Source organism: Erythrolamprus reginae, chromosome Z (assembly GCF_031021105.1).
Source record: "Erythrolamprus reginae isolate rEryReg1 chromosome Z, rEryReg1.hap1, whole genome shotgun sequence".
In the NCBI taxonomy this organism is placed as follows: Eukaryota; Metazoa; Chordata; class Lepidosauria; order Squamata; family Dipsadidae; genus Erythrolamprus; species Erythrolamprus reginae.
In genome coordinates, this window is record NC_091963.1 from 130,589,601 (window position 1) to 130,608,814 (window position 19,214).

Below are 19,214 nucleotides of genomic sequence, written 5' to 3' on the forward strand. Positions count from 1 at the left end.
TAAGAAAAAGTGTGTGCCGGAGTGCACATGAACTGGAGAGAATTATTTATTTATTTATTTGTTTATTTATTTATTTATTTATTTATTTATTTATTATTTCGATTTGTATGCCGCCCCTCTCCGTGGATGTGATCCACATCCTTTCTGCCCTGTTTTCCAGCTGGATCTGCCCATCTCTTTTGCGAATCCGTTCTTATAGTTTGTATACACCAGTGTTTCTCAAATAGTGGGGTGCAACCTCCTTGGGGGGGCGCATGGAGCGATGCCAGGGGGTGCATGTGACCCTAGGGAACATGCATGCTCCCTCTCGACCGATTCCCCCAGACGGGGAGTTTTTCCCCAGTTGCATGCTGCTCCAAGCCTGGAAGGAGACTAGGAGAGGCGCCTGCATGGGTTATTGTTGTTCTCAGCGGATGCCGCGATAGCCATGAACGGCGTCCCGAGCCTGCTGCTGGACAAGGAGCAGCATCCTCTGCAGCTGGGCAAAAGCTACGAACAGTCCCCTAAAGCCTCCTTCCACACTATTTGCTGTGAGTGCCTGTCAAAGTCGGCACTTATGGGCCAGGCCGGCGAGCCCAAAACATCGGCTTAAGCTGGCCTGGCCCCGTGTCAAAAGAGGGCCCTAACCATGGTAGCCTACGCCTGCTTAACCACAAACAGGCTCCACCGAGTTCAGTGTGACTTACTTCCAGGTAAGTGGTTAGAGCAGCCTCTCCCAGCCAATAGTTTGCTTGCAGCTTATAATAAATAAAATAATAAATGTTAATACTAAAATTCCATTGGGGCCCAGATCGGAGAGTTGGGAGCACGTGAAATGTTTATTTCTTCCTAGGGGGAGCGTAACAGAAAATAATTGAGAAGCACTAGTATACGCATGCATGAAAATGTGTGCACATACCATCCTAGTAATCTCCTCTTCCCTCTGAAAGTCCAAGCTCCCACAGGGGGGCAATTTGATTTTTAATAGGGGCAATTGGAACCTTGTTTAAACCAAGTTAATTATTTTAAAGGCTTTATCCACATGAATAGGAGTTCGCTTTTTGAATAGTAAGAATTATGTGTGTGGGGGGATGTATCAGGATTTTAGAGATGCTTAGATGGGGCATGGGGAAAAAGGTTGGGAATCACTGCTGTAGAGGCAATTATCTCTACAAAGAGTCCATCTCTCCAGCTGTGCCCAATCCAATGTTTCCTCCCTGGACCCCTGCCCTCTTCTAAAAATTATGAAAGTCCAAGCTTCTGATGTTCTCTCATCCCTGGGAAGGAATCTAAATATTACTCAGAAACTCAAATTCTTTTGCTGCTGAGAGCTGAGTGGTACTGTCTTGAGTATGGATAAACCATCAACAAGGTTTCATCAAGAAAAACTGATTTTGGCTGTCTTGGGGGAAGGATCAGTGATACCATTTCTATGCTATAAACACTGATATTTTCTGTAATCATTTTGCTAAGGAAAAGCTCATGCATCCATCATTGTAAGAGATCCTGCAATTATTTCAGGTTTTCAGAGTATGGTCAAGAGATGGAATTACCCAACTCAGAATGGCATCTGAGTTGAGTTTTAGACACATAGTCCAAGCCAGGATATTAAATGTGCAGGTAGTCCTTACTTAAATGACCATAGCTGACCTGAGGATTTCTGCTTAAGTTGTTGCGGTTGGTAAATGGGTCTCTGTGAGACTTGATTTTTACGACTGTTTTTACAAGCAAATTATGTGGTCATTAAGCAGATTGATTCTCCTGAATGGATTTTTTTTTTGCCAGAAGCTAGCAAAATATTAGCAAATCAGGGTCATATGACTGTGGGACATTGCAACCAGCCATAAATTTGAGTTAGTTGGCAAACTGCCAAGAAACATGATCACTTGGCTCCAGGGAGGAAGGTCAATGTATATTAGTTATAACTTAGGGATGGTTTGTAATTTTGGGAGTGGTCCGTTGTAACTTTAGTCATTAAGTGACCTGTCATTAAATGAGGACTGCCTATTCAGGCAGTTCTCAATTTATGACCACAATTGAGCTGAAAATTTCAGTTGTTAAGCAAGATTATTATAAAGTGAGTTTTGCCCAATGTTATGGACTGCCTTGCCACAGTTGTTAAGTGAATCACTGAAATTGCCTAGATAGTAACAAGATTGTAAAGTGAATCTGGCCCCCGCATTGACTTTGCTTGTCGGGTCACAAAAAGTGATCACATGAGCCCGGGATACAACAACCATCATAAATATGAGCCAGTCGCCGAGCATCCAAATTCTGATCACATGAGTATGGGGATCCTGCACGGGTGTAAGTCCTGACTTACCTCTCTGCTGGTTCGTTTCCTCACAGGCCGCATGGGTGCACATGCAGTGCTAACAACCCACCTTCTGTGCATGTGCAGAAACAAAAAACAAGATGCGCTGCCGAGGAAGCCAGTTCCGGGGCGTGTCCAGCCAACCATCGCTGCCAGTTCAGAGAGTTTGTGTGTGTTTGTGTGTGTGTATGTGTGTGTGAGAATTCCAACTACAGGTTCTATAGAACCGGTAGGAACTCACTTCTGATCCTGCAACAATTGAAGGGCGAAAACGATCATACGTCACTTTTTTCAGTGCTGTTGTAACCTTGAACATACTAAATGAATTATTGTAAATTGGGAACTACTTGTATAGATGAAACTAACGACCGTATCTTCAGGGATTTAAGAATAGATTTAGGTGTTTGCCAGGAATGAAGAAAGACGAGATATGGGTATAAAAGTGGGCAATGAAAAGCAAGGCTGTATGATTGGACTATGAGCTCAGATCTCTGTGTTATAAAAGATGGCACCCTTAGAATCTGTGTTGAAAAGTAGTAAACGGTATATAAATTTCTGCAGAAATAGGGTTAAGGACAATGCAATGATATATTGCAATGTAACGATTCATGCAAAAGTTATAATCATGAAAGGGGATGCAGAAAGTGGCATACACAATGAAAAAACGAGACAAAAAAGATAGTTTACTTGCAAAATAATTCACCATGTTTATGAATCCTATTATATTTAACAAGAAAATTTCCATTATTCACAAAGAAAGGCTGGTTCAGGGATTCCGGGAATTGAAATCCATAAGATTGCTATAACAGGAGTTGTGCACCCGTGTTAGAATGTGACTGAAGAGATGTCATTGGTTGGGGAACAATTTAGAGGCCACAATCTTTTTAAAAAGATTACAGGCATGCTTTGATTTAGGAATGGTTCATTCTCTTTACTGTCCCCTCTCCAAAGAATCATGGAACTATTCAGTATCCTTTGATTGCCAGAATTCATTTTCACACTTGTAGAAATCCATCTGGGATGCTTTCCTGCTTAGCTAAAAATGTATTGTTATCTTCAAACTGTTTGTCAATCATCAGTTGGTTTTAGAGGTTTTATCTCTTGATCTTTCTGGGAGACACAGCCTTTCTATTTTCTACATTGTTAAATATATTCAATATAATATTAACGCTGCATACAAATGCACCAGACCTGTTATGATCTAATAGAAAAAGAGATTCTTCTCTTAACAAAATAGGATCCAAAAACTTTTCATTTATTAATTTTCCATCACAAAAGAACTGAAATTGGGCCAGGAAAAGTAATTACACTGTAAATACAGCAATTAAAATAAAAGTTGTCAGGGAGGAGTTGCCCCCTTTGTGGTAAGTATAATTTAAGCAGTTTTAAGAAAATATAAAAGGAAGAGGGAAGCTTTGGCTTTTCACAGATTTGGCCTTCCAATGGGATAATTCAACTTCATTAAATATTAAGAAAAGCAAGTTCCTTTTTGATCAGAGGAAAGACACTCAAAGTTGTTAACTTCTAGGAGATATTAAGAAATATTCTTAATTCACTCTGATCATTATAAATCTAGTGCACACAGATATGCACATTTAAAGAAGTTGGATATTTTAACAAACTGGATAGTATCATTATCTTGCATGTTTGAAAGTAACAATTCATGCATATGTAGGTACAACTATTCTGTAGCTTTTAACTGTTTAAACTGGTTTTAGAATATAAGTACATTTATTTTAGTTTAGTCCGCTTTGAGGCAACAAGATCTACTCTGCAAAATGGTTGTGCAGCATTTTGGCTGCTTTCTTCATTTGTTCTCATCCATGACTCTGCTGGCAATGATGGAAGAAAGGAGGGGAAATATTCATTTTTATCTATATTAAGTGATCAATAATCCTACTAGGAGGAGAAAAAAACCAAGGCTTTATCACTTTTCAGTTTGTAACAAATTCTTCCATCAAGCTGATTTGGGCAGGTGAACTGGCCAATTGAGAAGTTACTAGCAGAAAATGAAATAGATTTTTAGAAAATCTATTTAAAAAGTAAAAGAACAAATACAGGAGATGATAAGTAGATCTTCCAATGAAAAACACTAGGGCTAACTTCCCTGTCGGGAAAAAAAAAGGCTGAATCCTTATAAAGGACACCTAGGATACTTCTCCTCTAACATCAAATTATATGGATCCAAAGGACGGCCAGATAAGAAAACGTTTTAAATGAGAAAATAATAGGTCAGGCTATGTTTGGGTTCTCTTTCCCTCACAGCCAAATGTTGAGGACCTGATGCTGTGTTTTTCCACCAAAATAAAAATAAAAATAAATCAGGCCTGGTGCAATTTTATCAAGACGCCACCTTCTTCTGAGGAATGATAGCAATCAGAGCGAAACGGTTTGTATCGATATCTGCACACTTGGGAAATTATCATCGGTACCGCGGGGCTTTACGTGGATTGAGCAGCCGCCGATGTGCTTGAAATCCACCGCAAAAAGGCCAAAGAGCAGGAAGAGGACCATGGCCATGGCCCATTCGCAGTAGGCTGCCTCAGAATGAAGGTGCAGGTAGAAAAGAGCAACCGCTGAAGTTGAAAAGTCAAGGCATCATAATTTCCAGTTAGTAGAATCAAATTAACAACAGAGTTGGAGAGGGAGAGATATAATCCTTTTAATTAGTTAATTAATTAATTAATTAATTAATCAATCAATCCCAGGAATGGCTTCAGTCTGAGGGGAAGTAGAAGAGGATTGTCCTTTGTGGGAAAACACAAAAGGTTATTTACAAAATCCTGCGAAGCCAGGATGGGTACTAATGCCTATAATAGGCCCACTTTTGAGCTCCAAGATTATACAGGTAGTCCTTGATTTATGACCAAAATTCAGGCCAAAGTTTCTGTTGCTAAGTAAGAATTTTTTAAACAGTTTTCCTCCATTTTAAAAACCTTTCTTGCCATAGTTTGTTAAATGAATTAAATTAGTAACATGGTTTTTAATTAAAACTTTCTTCCCCATTGATTTTGCTCATCAGAAGGTTGCAATAGGTGATCCCCAGACACTGCAATCATCCATAAATATGAATCAATTGCCAAGCATCAGAATGTTGATCATGTGAGCCTAGGGATGCCACAACGGTCAAAAATGTGAAAAACATTCATAAGTCACTTTTTTTTAGTGCTGTTGTAACTTTGAATGGTCACTAAATGAATTGTTGTAAGTCAAGGACTATCTGTATCACTAAAACCAGCAGCAAATTTCAGCAACCGGGTTCTTAGCACTTCCTGAGGTAATTGTTATGTATTTAAAAAAGAGTACATTTTTAAAAATCAGACTCACCCTCTGAAAATCAGGGCCTCCAAATTTGGATCACAGCCCTTACAAATATGTCGGCCATCACTGTCCTCAAAAGTCCTCCAAGGTTAAAAAATGTTAAAGTATTCTTTTAACTGCTATAAGTTGCTTATGGCTGTGTAAAAATTAATTAAGCCAGAAATATCTGGATTCAGAACACTTCCATAAAGCGCCGTTACAATCCACAAGAACTGTGGTTCATGATTAAAAAGCAAACAATAATATGGGTGGGTGGTTACTAAAGAAAGGCCTGATCACAGTGAGAACTTAACTATTCCTTCAAAAAGAATTAAAGTCGGTTGTATTTAGGTCATCTTAGCAAATGATCAAGGCTTGCCCTATAGGTCTGCTAGTTCAAGGCAGAAATTATTGCTTTTCGTGGCCCGCTTGCGGCCAGAGGATTTGGTCAGCTGGCTAAATGGAAAGACAAACATACAAGACTCAGTTTAAGGGGCATTTCAGGTCCTTGACAGGGTTACTTTCTGATACCAACATTGGGGGAAGTGTTTTCAGGCTCTTAATAAGAGATGCTTCAACGCCATTCCTTAAATGGTGGAGATTCTTAGTCATCCAGGCCATGGTTGTTTCAAAGGTGCTTTCCCCCCACCAAATTCTGAAGAAGCTTCTCAGACAACAAGAGAAATGTCTTCAAGGGAAAACAAAGGAAGTCTGGTTCCCTTTTGAAAAAAGCACCTTTGAGACATTCCCTAAGCATCTGAAGACATCTGTGGTCTTGCAAACACTTCCTAAAACAGGGGCAGGCAAAGTTGGCTCTTCTATGACATGTGGACTTCAACTCCCAGAATTCCTGAACTAGCATGATTGGCTCAGGAATTCTGGGAGTTGAAGTCCACAAGTCATCAAAGAGCCAACTTTGCCTACCCCTGTCCTAAAACATGTTTGGAGAAAAATCTCAGGAGGCTCGCGCCTCTTCCAAACAAATCTAAGGGCGATAATAACAAGGATTCTACCTCTCCTGACCCTTCAACCCTGAAAACTGATGGGGTGCCTACGCATCTTTTCCTGTTAGTGAAGGGTTCCCTGTTACCAGCGCTCCCGTGTGCTCCTGGTGACCGATGCATGCATGCTCGCCGGCACAAGATTCGCCTTCTGCGAATGCGCAGGAAGTGAAATCTCACATGAGGACGCTCACACACTAGAGATTCCGCCAATTTTTGGTGATTTCTTTGCCTCCGCGCATGCGCAGAAGCAAAAAAATGCCCCAAATCAGCAAAATCTCACACACGCGAGTGCCCTTGTACGCGATTTCACTTCCTGAGCATGTGCAGAAGCGGAATCTCACACTGGTGTGCGCGTACACACATCGGGGGCGTGTGCATCTCCATTTTTCCTACCAGGATGGGATACCGGACCATCCATGCTGCAGCCCAATATGGCTTCCTGTACACCCCTACTCCAGAATTGTAATTCCTCCCCACCCACCGGCCCACCGGCCCACCCCCCATGCTCCAGCTGTACCAATCTCTTATTCAGGATACTGGAAATAAACAAAATGGAACCACAAATGGTAAGAACGAAACGGAGTGGTCCAATCCAGTTTCCTCCGTGTCTTGGTCTCACTCGGTTGGTCAAAAAGCTCTGGACCCAGAAATAAAGGTTGCCAATCACGAAAGCCAAGAAGGCACCAATCACATGGACTTCCAGTTGGTTGTATTGCTGCAAAAAAAAGGGAAAGACGGGTCATTCCATGTCTTTAAATGGTGGGGAATAACAATAATTATATGGATTGTGCAATCCAATAACAGGTAAGGGCTTAAAAATTTCTGTTGCTAAGCAAGTCATGTATTAAGTGAATTTTGCTCCATTTAATGGCCTTTCCCCCCCCACAGTTGTTAAGTGAATCATTGCAGTAATATGTTTCATAAGTCAATCTGGCTTCCTCATTGAGTTTGCTTGCAGAAATTTCACAAAATGTGATCACATGACACCAGGACCCTGCAACTGTCATAAATATAAATAAATATAAGCATGTGGATTTTGTTGACACGATCACGGGGATGCTGCGACAGTTGTGTGAAAAATTCTCATGAGTCACTTTTTTCAGTCCTGTTGCAACTTTGAACAGTTGCTAAACAAACTGTTGCAACTCGATGGCTACCTGTAGTATACACTAGAAAAGTGCTGCTTCCCAGCTTCAGATGCTAGAATTGTCCCAGGAGGAAAAACTCTTGATAGCCTTTAGTGATAATTTAAATGAAAGGATCTATTTGGTGCAGTGGTTAAAGAGCTGGGTTAGAAACAGGGAGATTGCGAGTCTTTTTTGGGTAGGAAAGTTGGCCAAGCAATTTAGGATCACTCACACTGTCTCAGCCCAAGTCTCCCCCCACTCAGTAGCATTGTGAACATGGGAAACATGGGATAAGAAATCGTTGTGTATTTCACTTTGACTTAGACAAAATGAAGGCGGGATAGAAAGGTTAATACATCTTTTCATATTTTTTTAATGTAGGCCAGTATGTTCACAGAAAAAATTGACAATGTTATCTCATCTCATCTCTTAAATAAAAATAATTTGTTCTCTTCTTAGTGCTGACTCTTGCATTGGGCAGAGAATGGTGATGTTGTACAAGCATTCCTTGAGTTATAACCAATCAATCAATCAATCCAGTGTACACTGGAGACCAGAACAAATAAAAACACTCAGTGAATAGCCAATTAAAAATTCTAGAATAAAATAATAAATAACGAATAAAATCTATGATAAAATCTAGTCTGTCAATTACACATGGTCTGACTATACTAAAATTACGATCCATAAATAGTGAGTTTTAACCATTCATTTAGTGACCATTTGAAATTACAACAACACTGTTGTAAAAAGTGACTTGCAACTAAACTTCATATTTACAACCACTGCAGCAACCCGACAGTCACATGATCAAAATTTGGGCATTTGGGAACTGGCATGTATTTACGATGATTACTGTCCCGTGGTCACACAATCTCTATGTACAATCTGCCCAGCTGGCTTCTGACATGCAAAATCAACGAGGAAAGCAGGATTCACATGATTCATTTTAAACTGTAGTGATTCACTTAACAGCCATGGCAAAAAAGGATCTTGAAATCAAACACTACAGCCTGGGAGAAACCCCGCTTAGCAGTAGTGACTGCGAAAGAGATCTTGGAGTCTTGGTGGATAATCAACTAAACATGAGCCAGCAATGTGCAGCAGCGGCCAAAAAAGCCAACACTATCCTAAGCTGCATCAACAGGGGGATACACTCCAAGACCAGGGAAGTATTAATACTACGCCCTGGTCAGACTACATCTGGAGTACTGCATCCAGTTCTGGTCACCACACTTCAAAAGAGACATTGAAACTCTGGAGAGGGTGCAGAAAAGAGCAACCAAAATGATTAGGGGACTTGAAACCAAGACTTACGAAGATTGCGGGAACTGGGCATGGATAGCCTAGAGAAAAGGAGGGCCAGAAGGGACATGACAGCTGTATATAGGTATATGAGGGGTTGCCGCAGAGAGGAGGGGGCCACTCTATTCTCCAGAGCACCAGAGAGCCGGATGAGGAACAATGGCTGGAAGCTGACCAAGGAGAGATTCAACCTAGAGGTAAGGAAGAACTTCCTGACAGTCAGAGCGATCAACCAGTGGAACAACCTGCCTGCGGAGGTTGTGAACTCCCCAACTCTGGACACTTTCAAGAGGAGATTGGCTGGGGTGCTTTAGGATTCCTGCTCAGGCAGGGGGTTGGACTTGATGACCTGCATGGTCCCTTTCAACTCTAACTATAAATAGATAGATAGATAGATAGATAGATAGATAGATAGATAGATAGATAGATAGGTAGATAATAAATAAATAAATACATAAATACATAAATAAATACATACATAAATAAATGCATAAATAAATAAATACATAAACAAACATTTAAATTGCTTAGCAGTGGAAATTCTGGTCTCATGCTCAAAAGTTGAGAACTGCCATAAGTTGAGGACTATCCACTTACCTTTTCTACTGCACGCGCAGAGTCTGAATACTGTCCCTAAAAAGGAATGCAATGATATCGGTGCAGTTGGGCGCAGCTTTGCACAGTTGGCCCTACTGGCCTGCATGAGCCAGTTAGAGACAGCTGCATTTCACTGCCCTATACCAAATATTTATTTATTTATTTATTCAATTTTTATGCCACTCTTCTCCTTAGACTCAGGGCGGCTTACAACATGTTAGCAATAGCACTTTTTAACAGAGCCAGCCTATTGCCCCTACCTCGGAAGGATGGAAGGCTGAGTCAACCTTGAGCGGGTGATGAGATTTGAACCGCTGACCTTCAGATCTACAGTCAGCTTCAGTGGCCTGCAGTACAGCACTCTACCTGCTGCGCCACCCCACCTCTGCACCAAATATTGTGGTGATTCCAAGTGGAAAACAACCATGTGAACAGGGGATGGATGTTAGTTGGTGCTACTTCTTATGCCCTGTAACCAGTCAGATAGTTTCCAGAATAGCAATAGAACTTGGACTTACATCATCCCTATTCCTATTGCTTTGCAGCCCTCTCTAAATGTTCTAGAGTCAGCATCAGGGGTGGGCTACTGCCCGGATTGGGGGCGGAATGCAGTGGAGTAGTGAAAATAGAGCTCCACCCCAGAGCACCCAATTTGCACTGAAAGATGCTGAAAGAAAATGCAGGGGGTCCATAAGCCATGCCCACAGCGTGGTAGAAAATGTTTTGGTAGCCCTTCACTGGCTCAGCATATTGCCCCCAACGATTTGTGTCCTCATTTTATCGATCTTGAAAGGCTGAGTCAACCTTTAGCCTTTGAGCAGGACTGAACTCCTGACAGTGGTCAGAGACAGCCTGCAATACTACACTTTAACCACCAGGGCCTTGACTTAAGTTGTGGGGTATGTGCATCAGCTTCAAAAGGTGGAGGGATTTATTTAGGCTTAGGGTCTGAAATTATGCGACAGTGTAGAAGAACCCTGACTTTCTGTCCATGGAGATTCTGTCTATAATTTCCTTCTAGATTTCTATCTATGGAGATTCCTTGACTTTCTCTTCCCCCTACTCTGGGATTTTTACATCTGAACGATAGCTTACCTGAAAATTCCCCACTAATGAGGCACCAAAGGCACAAAGTAGACCTAAAATAAGTCCAAGTAGATTCAGACGGGAGTGGCAGCCATAATCACGAATTTGTTGGTACCTTAGAAAGCAGATCACCATTCCTAAAAATAACAGTGGGATAAATTTCTATCATTCTTTTTGTCAGATAGATTTACAGTGTTCCCTCGATTTTCGCGGGGGATGCGTTCCGAGACCGCCCGCGAAAGTCAAATTTCTGCGAAGTAGAGATGCGGAAGTAAATACACCATTTTTGGCTATGGACAGTATCACAAGCCATCCCTTAACACTTTAAACCCCTAAATTACCATTTCTCATTCCCTTAACAGTTTACTCATCATTATTACTGGTATTCACCATTGAATAAGACACTTAGTAATCCTGATATTTATGAACATAATTATTTATTAACAATAATTATTATTTTTTGTTATTTATTTGCAAAAATGATTAGTTTGGTGATGATGTATGACATCATCGGGCGGGAAAAACCATGGTATAGGAAAAAACCCGTGAAGTATTTTTTAATAAATATTTTTTGAAAAACCGTGGTATAGGCTATTCGCGAAGTTCGAACCCACGAACTTAATATGTTGACCCACTGTTGTTAGACACATCCCAAAAAGAATCTGCTGCTCTTTACTTAGGTCAGCATATACCCCTTCCTTCCCTCCCTCCCTCCCTCCCTCCCTCCCTCCCTCCCTCCTTCCTTCCTTCCTTCCTTCCTTCCTTCCACAATAATAAATGACCCACATTCCTTGAAAGACAGCAGAGAAGAAGTAACTGCAATGGTGGCTGGTTCAGACATTATTCCCCTCCCAAAAAAACCCCCACCTTTGATTTGTTTGTTCAATACTTAAGCCTGGGGAAAAATTCCCTCAAGAAATACCAACAAGTGGAAATAGTACTTCTTGTAAGCAACATAATAGAATTGTGCAGAAATGCAAGCATCAGAAAGCATCTTTTCTGAGTAGCAATTTGTTACTCAGTTAACAGGCTTAAACTTTCTGAAGATGAGCTAATGCCTTTTAATTACATTTGTTATTTAGAAAAGATGATGCCAAACTTTTGATTTTTTTTTTAACATGGAAATAATTTGCTGAGCATTTTATTATTTTAAAACTACACTGTAGTAGGTTTTAGTATAGGATAGCAGAGCAGAACAGGAGAGGGTGGGACCTTGGAGGTCTTCTAGTCCAGCCCCCTATTCAAGCAGGAGAACCTATTCCATTTCAGATAACAACAACAACAACAACAACAACAACAACAACAACCACACAGTTGGAAGGGACCTCAGAGGTCTTCTAGTCCAACCCCGTGCTTCAGACAGATGGTTATCCAACATCTGCTTTAAAACTTCCAGTGTTGGGGCATTCTCAACTTCTGGAGGCAAGCTGTTCCACTGATTAACTGTTCTGACTGTCAGGAATTTTCTCCTTAGTTCTAAGTTGCTTCTCTCCTTGTTTAGTTTCCACCCATTGCTGCTTGTTCTACCCTCAGTGCTTTGGAGAATAGCTTGACTCTTTCTTTGTGGCAACCCCTGAGATACTGGAAGGCTGCCATCATGTCTCCCTTGGTCCTTCTTTTCATTAAACAAGCCATTCCCAGTTCCTGTAACTGTTCTTCGTATGTTTTAGCCTCCAGTCCCCTAATCATCTTTGTTGCTCTTCTCTGCACTTTTTCTAGAGTCTCAACATCCTTTTTGCATCGTGGCAACCAAAACCTGAATGCAGCATTCCAGGTGTTGCCTTAACAAAGCATTATAAAGTGGTATTAACACTTCATGTGATATTGATTCTATTCCTCTATTAATGCAGCCTAGAACTGTGTTGGCTTTTTTGGCAGCTGCTGCACACTGCTGGCTCATGTTTAAATGTCTAGTTTAGTCAATTCTTAGAAACCTCCAGTGATAGAGTGCCCACAATTTCTGAAGGACAGCTGTTCCACTGATTAATTGTTCTCACTGTTAGGGAGTTACTTCTTAATTCCTGGCTGCTTCCCTCCTCAATTAGATCCCATCCATTCCTTCTTGCCCTGCCCTGCCCCCTGGGGCTTTGTAGAATAATTTGACCCCCTCTTCTTTGTGGCAACCCCTTAGATTATGGCAAGTCCCTGGTTGTATATCCAAGAGCAAGAATCCCAAAATTACATAAGATCCTGTGTGGATCGAGGACAGATTACTCATGCCTATATCTATAGAGATTCCAGGGGAGAATTATTTTACAATTGCAAGATAAGAAAGGAGTCTCCAGAACTAGCCATAGTGTGAAGAGGCTACAGTAATTTTATTTGAAATGCAACAATGTGGCTTTCCTATAAGAAAAGTGCCATGACTAATTGTTCTTCTAACTAGTTGACCTTGCATTTAACTACACTTAACTGCAGAAAGAGGAAAGTTAAGGAAACAGCCATTATTGGCCTCCTTGGATCTGCTGCCTTTCACTAAAGACTATTGGCATTAATTATTCTATTAATTGTTCTACTGGCATTAACACTTCATTGGAAACATTGGCCCAATTGCACCAAGGACAAATTCTTTGTGTAGTCACACTTGGCCAATAAAGAACTCTATTCTATTCTATTCTATTCTTTTTTTTATTTTATTTTTAAAAATAATATTTATTGATTATATACAAATATAAAAGACAGTATAAAACAATATTGACAGGACAAGGTGTTCATGTCATAAACATCTGATCAATATTTTCAGTAGAGTCGAACATACCACATTCAACAATGACATCAATGACATCAAACATCAAACAGCCCCCCCCCCGCTGCCAATCTGCAGCTATACTTGGTTTTATTTTCACGGTTTTTGCATCAGCGAAATCTTATCTCTTTAAGTTTACTCAGTTGTTAATCTCAAATTTCCTTTTCTAAATGCTATGTTTGGTATTATGGATATTACAATTATAATTGATTTTGGTCCATGAAAAGGGGTCAGCAAATAAATAAAGTGTTGTAGTTGTTATATAAGTGTCTCCATTCCTTTCTTTGTTTTTGTTTTTTAATTTATTTTATTTTATTTTATTTTTGTTTCTTTCCATATCTCTCTCCCTTGCATTGATCCAGTTATAGAACTTATCCCATGTAGTTGTATTTTTTGTTTCCGTGTTGTCTTTCAATTTTTGTGTTAGGGAATCGCACTCGGCGCAGTCAAATATTTTTTTAATCAGGTCTCTGTCTGTTGGTACCTCTTCTCTTTTCCAATTTTGGGCTATTGTTATTCTGCTTGCTGTTATAACGTGTTGGGTTATATAGTAATCTTTTTTCTTTATTTTCAGATCTATTATCCCTAATAAAAAGATCTCTGGCTTAAATAAGAGGTTGATTTCCGTAATTTCAAATATCCAGGTCCTGATTTTGCTCCATAATTTTTTTATCTTTGGACAAGTCCACAAGATGTGGAAGAAAGTTCTGGATGGGTTTGAACATCTCCAACAATTTGGTCTGGTTTTGGGAAAAATCTGTGCTAGTCTTGATGGTGACATATGCCACCTGTAGAACATTTTTATGGTGTTTTCTTTATATACTACTGATTTGGTAATTTTATAATTCTATTCTATTCTAGTCAACAAAAAGAATGCTACAGTTAATTGAACCAAAGAACACATTTATCAACCATAGCTGGATTCACACAACAAACCATAACTTTGTGTAAAGCTTGAGGATTGTGTAATACGTTCAGTATGAATAAATGGAGGGGGTCAGTTTTTTTTAACAAGTCACCCTGATTTCTTCTGAAAGGGGTGAGAGGAGGTCAGGATTCGTATATTCAGGAGTATCCATTGCAAGACAGGGAAGATTGAATTGGTGGTGGCATTAGACAATTAGCTACATGGTCTTGGAGCATTTTACAGTATGAGGAATAGATGGAGAGAAATATCTTACCTAAAAAGGCTCCTAGATTAAGTATTTGTCCAAACACGCAACTCTGAGGTGGATAAGCACCGCACGTGCTGAGAAATGAGAAATTAGGAAATTTCACATAACTGGCTGCAATTTTAGAAGCTGCTGCTGTTTTCCTCGTGTTTAGGTTGTATTAGGCTATAATTCTCATTAACTTAGTCCTCTGACAAAGCTTGATTTTTTAAAAAACAACAACCCAATAATTGACTTTCCATATATATATATATATCTGAATTAAATAATGTTTTCTGTGTAAAAGAAAGTTGACACAGTCTGTAGCTTGGGCCAGGTGTCTCCAAGCTTGCCAAAATTAAGACTTGTGGACTTCAACTCCCAGAATTCCCCAGCCATTTTGGGAGTTGAAGCCCACAAGTGTTATAGTTGCAATTTTTGAGCCCCTGGTTTAGGCTAAGCAGAAAAAATGCCATCTTTTACATCAGTGATTTTCAACCTTTCTTGAGCCACGGCACATTTTTTACATTTACGAAACCCTGGGGCACATTGAGCAGGGGGGAGGGCTGCTAAAAAAAGTTTGGACAAAAACATTCTCTTTATCTCTCTTCCTCCCTTTTGCTCTATTTCTCTCTCCCTCTTTCTCCATCTTTCTTTCTCTCTCTCTCCATCCCTCTTTCTTTCTCTTCCTTCCTTCCGCTCTTTTTTGCTCTCTTTCTCCCTCCCTCCCTCTATGTCTTTCTCTCTCTCTCCTTCCTTCCCTCCCTCTCTTTCTTTCCCTGTCTTTCTTTCTTTTTCTTGTTCTCTTTCTCTCTCTCTTGTTCTTTCTCTTTCTCTCGCTCATTCTTTCTTTCTCTCCTTCTTTCTTTCTTTCTCTCTTTCTTTCTCTCTTTCTTCCTTTCTCTCTCTCTCTGAGCTTTGCGGCACACCTGACCATGTCTCGCGGCACACTAGTGTGCCCCGGCACACTGGTTGAAAAACACTGTTTTACCTGATAACCCTGTTTTTTTCCCTCCCTCTCTCCTACATCTTTTGAAGGGTAGACAGTTTCTACTCCAACTCTGCAATTTTCCTAGGACCAAATGTAAAAGTCCATTACAGTATATTTAGACTAGATTTGCCAGATTCTTAAGCAAATTTGGATGGGGAAGTTGATTAACATATATGTCATATCTCAACGGGCACCTGGTTTCTTCACACATATTAATAACAATAAAGTACAAATAGCCCTTGATCTCCAAAAACATTTGTTCAGTGACTGTCTGAAGTTACAGCAGCACTAGAAAAAAAGGGATTTATGACCAGTTCTCAATTTATGACGATGACAGCATCTATATGGTCATGTCATCAAAATTCATGCGCGTGGCAACTGGCATATATCTATAAGGGTTGTAAAATCCTAGATTCATGTGATCCTCATTTGCCACCTTCCCAGGCAAGCAATGGAATAGGGGAAGTCAGATTTGCTTCATGACCACATTACTCACTTAAATAGTTATTTCCTTAACTATGGCAACAAAGGTTGCAAAATTGAGTGTGGCTGGAATAACAATCATCCTGCTTAACATTATTAATTTTGATCCCCAAAATTGAGGATGACCTGTATTTTTTTGTACTTAGAGGCAAAACCTTTCTTCCCACTACCCAAAACCCTTTCTTAACCATCTGTACATTTTAACTTAAATTCTCAGTTTTTTGGTTGCTTACATTTCTACCCCTTTTTGATTTAGGACAACTATCCCAAATCAGGGCAAATTACCAAGCATGTGGACTTCAACTCCCAGAATTCCGCACTGAGAAGAATTCTGGGAGTTGAAATTTTATATCAGAAATTACTACTACTACTACTACTACTACTAATAATAATAATAATAATAATAATAATAATAATTTATTAGATTTGTATGCCGCCCCTCTCCGCAGACTTGGGGCGGCTCACAATAGTAATAATAACAATATGCAATGTAACAAATCTAATATTAAAATAAAATATCTAAAAACTCATCATTAAAAAAAAGCATACAACACAAGCATACCATACATAATCTCTATAAGCCTGGGGGAGATGTCTCAGTTCTATAATACTAAGATTGGGAAATGTTATCTTAAGCAGGAGAACAAATTGGGGAGGCTGTTTTATAAATCAGGGGCAACTACAAAAAAAGTCCTTCACCACTGCCAAGGATAATTTGGATTTTACGAATTGGGAGGGGGGGGGGCAGGATCAGAACAGAAGATTATTCTCTGGAAAATTGTGGGTTGTAATCTCCCCCACGTGCCCCCCAAAATATCTGAATTTGGAATCCCCCCCTCTTACCTGATATATGGAAAAGTGTCTGTCACATTAACAGAACCATTGGTAATTGCCATGCCAAATCTGAAGAAATGGGAACCTGGTGAGACAACTAGAACACTCTTATTGTAAACCTAGCTTGTTATTCCTAGTTAACTTAGACAATATATTGCAGGCACATTTGGGTGGGTAAAAATATGCAAGCGATGCGTGTGACATCCCCATGGAGGGTCCATTATCCTTAACATTTACTTACTAAAGTAGGCAAGGTTTCCTTGTGATGCCCATCTTCATCCCAATACATGTTTCTGGTACATAATGCATGTTACAGCTGTGCACGCTTTAGTAGTGTGTTTTGCATTGTGTGTAAACAGAGCAGCTTGTTCCACATGAAACTTTGCCCTCCCCCCATTAAAGTTAGCATTGTTTTCACACTCATGCAAAACAGAAAAAAGATAAAAAGCCCAAGTCTTGATAAATACAATAGCAGAGAAATTTTCTATCTGAATGAAATCCAAATACATTTTCTTAATCTTTTTGGACTACAGGAAATCCCCAGCTTACAACTATTTGTTAGTGACCATTTGAAGTTATAATGGCACTGGAAAAAAAAGCCCTCCCAAATCCCCCCTGGAGGCTCTCTGGAAGCCAAAAACGCCCTGCAAGAGCCTCTGTGCAAGCCAAAAACCAGCTGGTTGGCACACAAATGCATGTTGGAGCTGAGCCAGGGCAACGGCTCGGGTGCCAGCAGATATGGCTCCGCGTGCCTTCTGTGTCACCCGTGCCATAGGTTCACCATCACTGTCCTAGAGAAACGGTACTGCCAATCAGATGCAACAATTCCCACCGAATTGCACAATTATGCCAAAGTAAGTCCATTTAACTCCAGTTATAGAGCATTTTAACAGAAAGATTCTTTGTGGAAAGAGGCCTAATTAAAGATTAAAGATAAATCCTATTTTTTATACCATTAAAACATTAATAATTGAATCGGCAAACGTGAGGTCCTGCCCATTTTGCTTTCTTAACATATGCATCAGTAGTAGATTTTCCTCCGGAGGATCTGAGGAAGAAGTAGCCTGTTTTTCTTGCCCGGCTAGCCCCGTGGATACTCTAGCTTTAAGCAGGAGAGATTTGAAAAGCTGCGAAGGAAAGATAGCAGCTGGGGCTGGAATCTTAATCTGAGATTCCTCATCTTCCGACAGACGCTGAAATGGGCCACACCACAGCTCTGGTAGCGAAAATGCAGCTGCGCACTCAGCTCTGGGTGACCGGCGGGCGCGCACGGGCGTCCGAATGAGATTTTGCTTCTGCGCATGTGCAGGAAGCAAATTCTTGCAGTGTGTGTGCATGTGCAAGATTTCAGCCAAAAAACCTCCCACAGAACTCTCACACATGCGCGCAGGGATGGGCTACCGACATGGCATCGGACCAGACTATTTATGGGCCTCCAGAGAGGGGCGGCATACAAATAATAATAATAATAATAATAATAATAATAATAATAATAATAATAATAATAATATAATATTACTACTGCTACTGCTACTGCTACTGCTGCCCAGAATGGGGGGAATGTAGTGGGGTAGTGAAAATGGAGCTCCACCCCAGAGCACCCAATTTGCACTGAAAGATATTGAAACAAAATGCAGGGGGTCCTGCATAAGCTATGCCCACAGTGCGGTCATAAAAATTTTGGTAGCCCTTCACTGCATGTGTGTGTCCCCTTGTGAGATTTTGCTTCCTGCGCATGTGCAGAAACAAAATCTTGCTTGGACGCATGCGCGTGCCCACTGGTCACTTGGGGCTGTGCGCAGAGTGCATGGTAGTGGCAGTAAGTAGGAACCCCTGCCTGATACGCATCTTATTAAGCAACATCATATTATACATCTTATTGTTCCTTCAACAAAGGAAATTAACAGGACAGCCTACTTGGAATAGCCGCAGAGCAAACTATTCTTATACAGTGGTACCTCTACGTAAGAACTTTTCTAGATAAGAACCGGGTGTTCAAGATTTTTTTGCCTCTTCTTAAGAACCATTTTCCTACTTAAGAACCCGAGCCCAGAAATATTTCCCAGGAAATTTGAGAGCGGCACGAAGGCCCGTCCAGTTTCCTACCATTCCCCCTTTAATCCTGGCCATCTCGGGCTTTTCTGGGCAGAGGAGCCTTTCGGTAGTGCTTAAAGTGGCTTTGGCAGTCCAGAGCGAACGGATCATTTTCCTTTCTCTAGGCGCTTGGAGAGGGAATAAGCCTCTATCAGCACCCATAGAAAATAAACGCTCCCTTCGCTCTGGGCAGCAACTGTCCT

General features: G+C 40.5%; 1 protein-coding gene across 12 annotated transcripts in view; it reads right to left on the reverse strand.

Moving 5' to 3' along the window:
• Positions 1 to 2,975: 2,975 nt before the first annotated feature.
• TMEM150B (transmembrane protein 150B) overlaps positions 2,976 to 19,214 on the reverse strand; it is a 35,382-nt gene continuing 19,143 nt past the window's right edge. For 8 of the 12 annotated variants that reach the window (XM_070729937.1, XM_070729940.1, XM_070729943.1 and 5 more), the window contains 6 exons: positions 16,927 to 16,986; positions 14,640 to 14,707; positions 10,722 to 10,849; positions 9,627 to 9,662; positions 7,135 to 7,312; positions 2,976 to 4,869 (listed from right to left, as the gene is read on the reverse strand). In XM_070729937.1, the coding sequence (XP_070586038.1) occupies positions 4,670 to 4,869; positions 7,135 to 7,312; positions 9,627 to 9,662; positions 10,722 to 10,849; positions 14,640 to 14,707; positions 16,927 to 16,986 (670 nt within the window). In that variant the 3' untranslated portion in view covers positions 2,976 to 4,669. Of the gene's footprint in view, positions 4,870 to 7,134; positions 7,313 to 9,626; positions 9,663 to 10,721; positions 10,850 to 14,639; positions 14,708 to 16,926; positions 17,003 to 19,214 lie in introns of all 12 variants that reach the window. The other 4 variants (XM_070729938.1, XM_070729946.1, XM_070729935.1 and 1 more) reach the window with 3 other exon arrangements.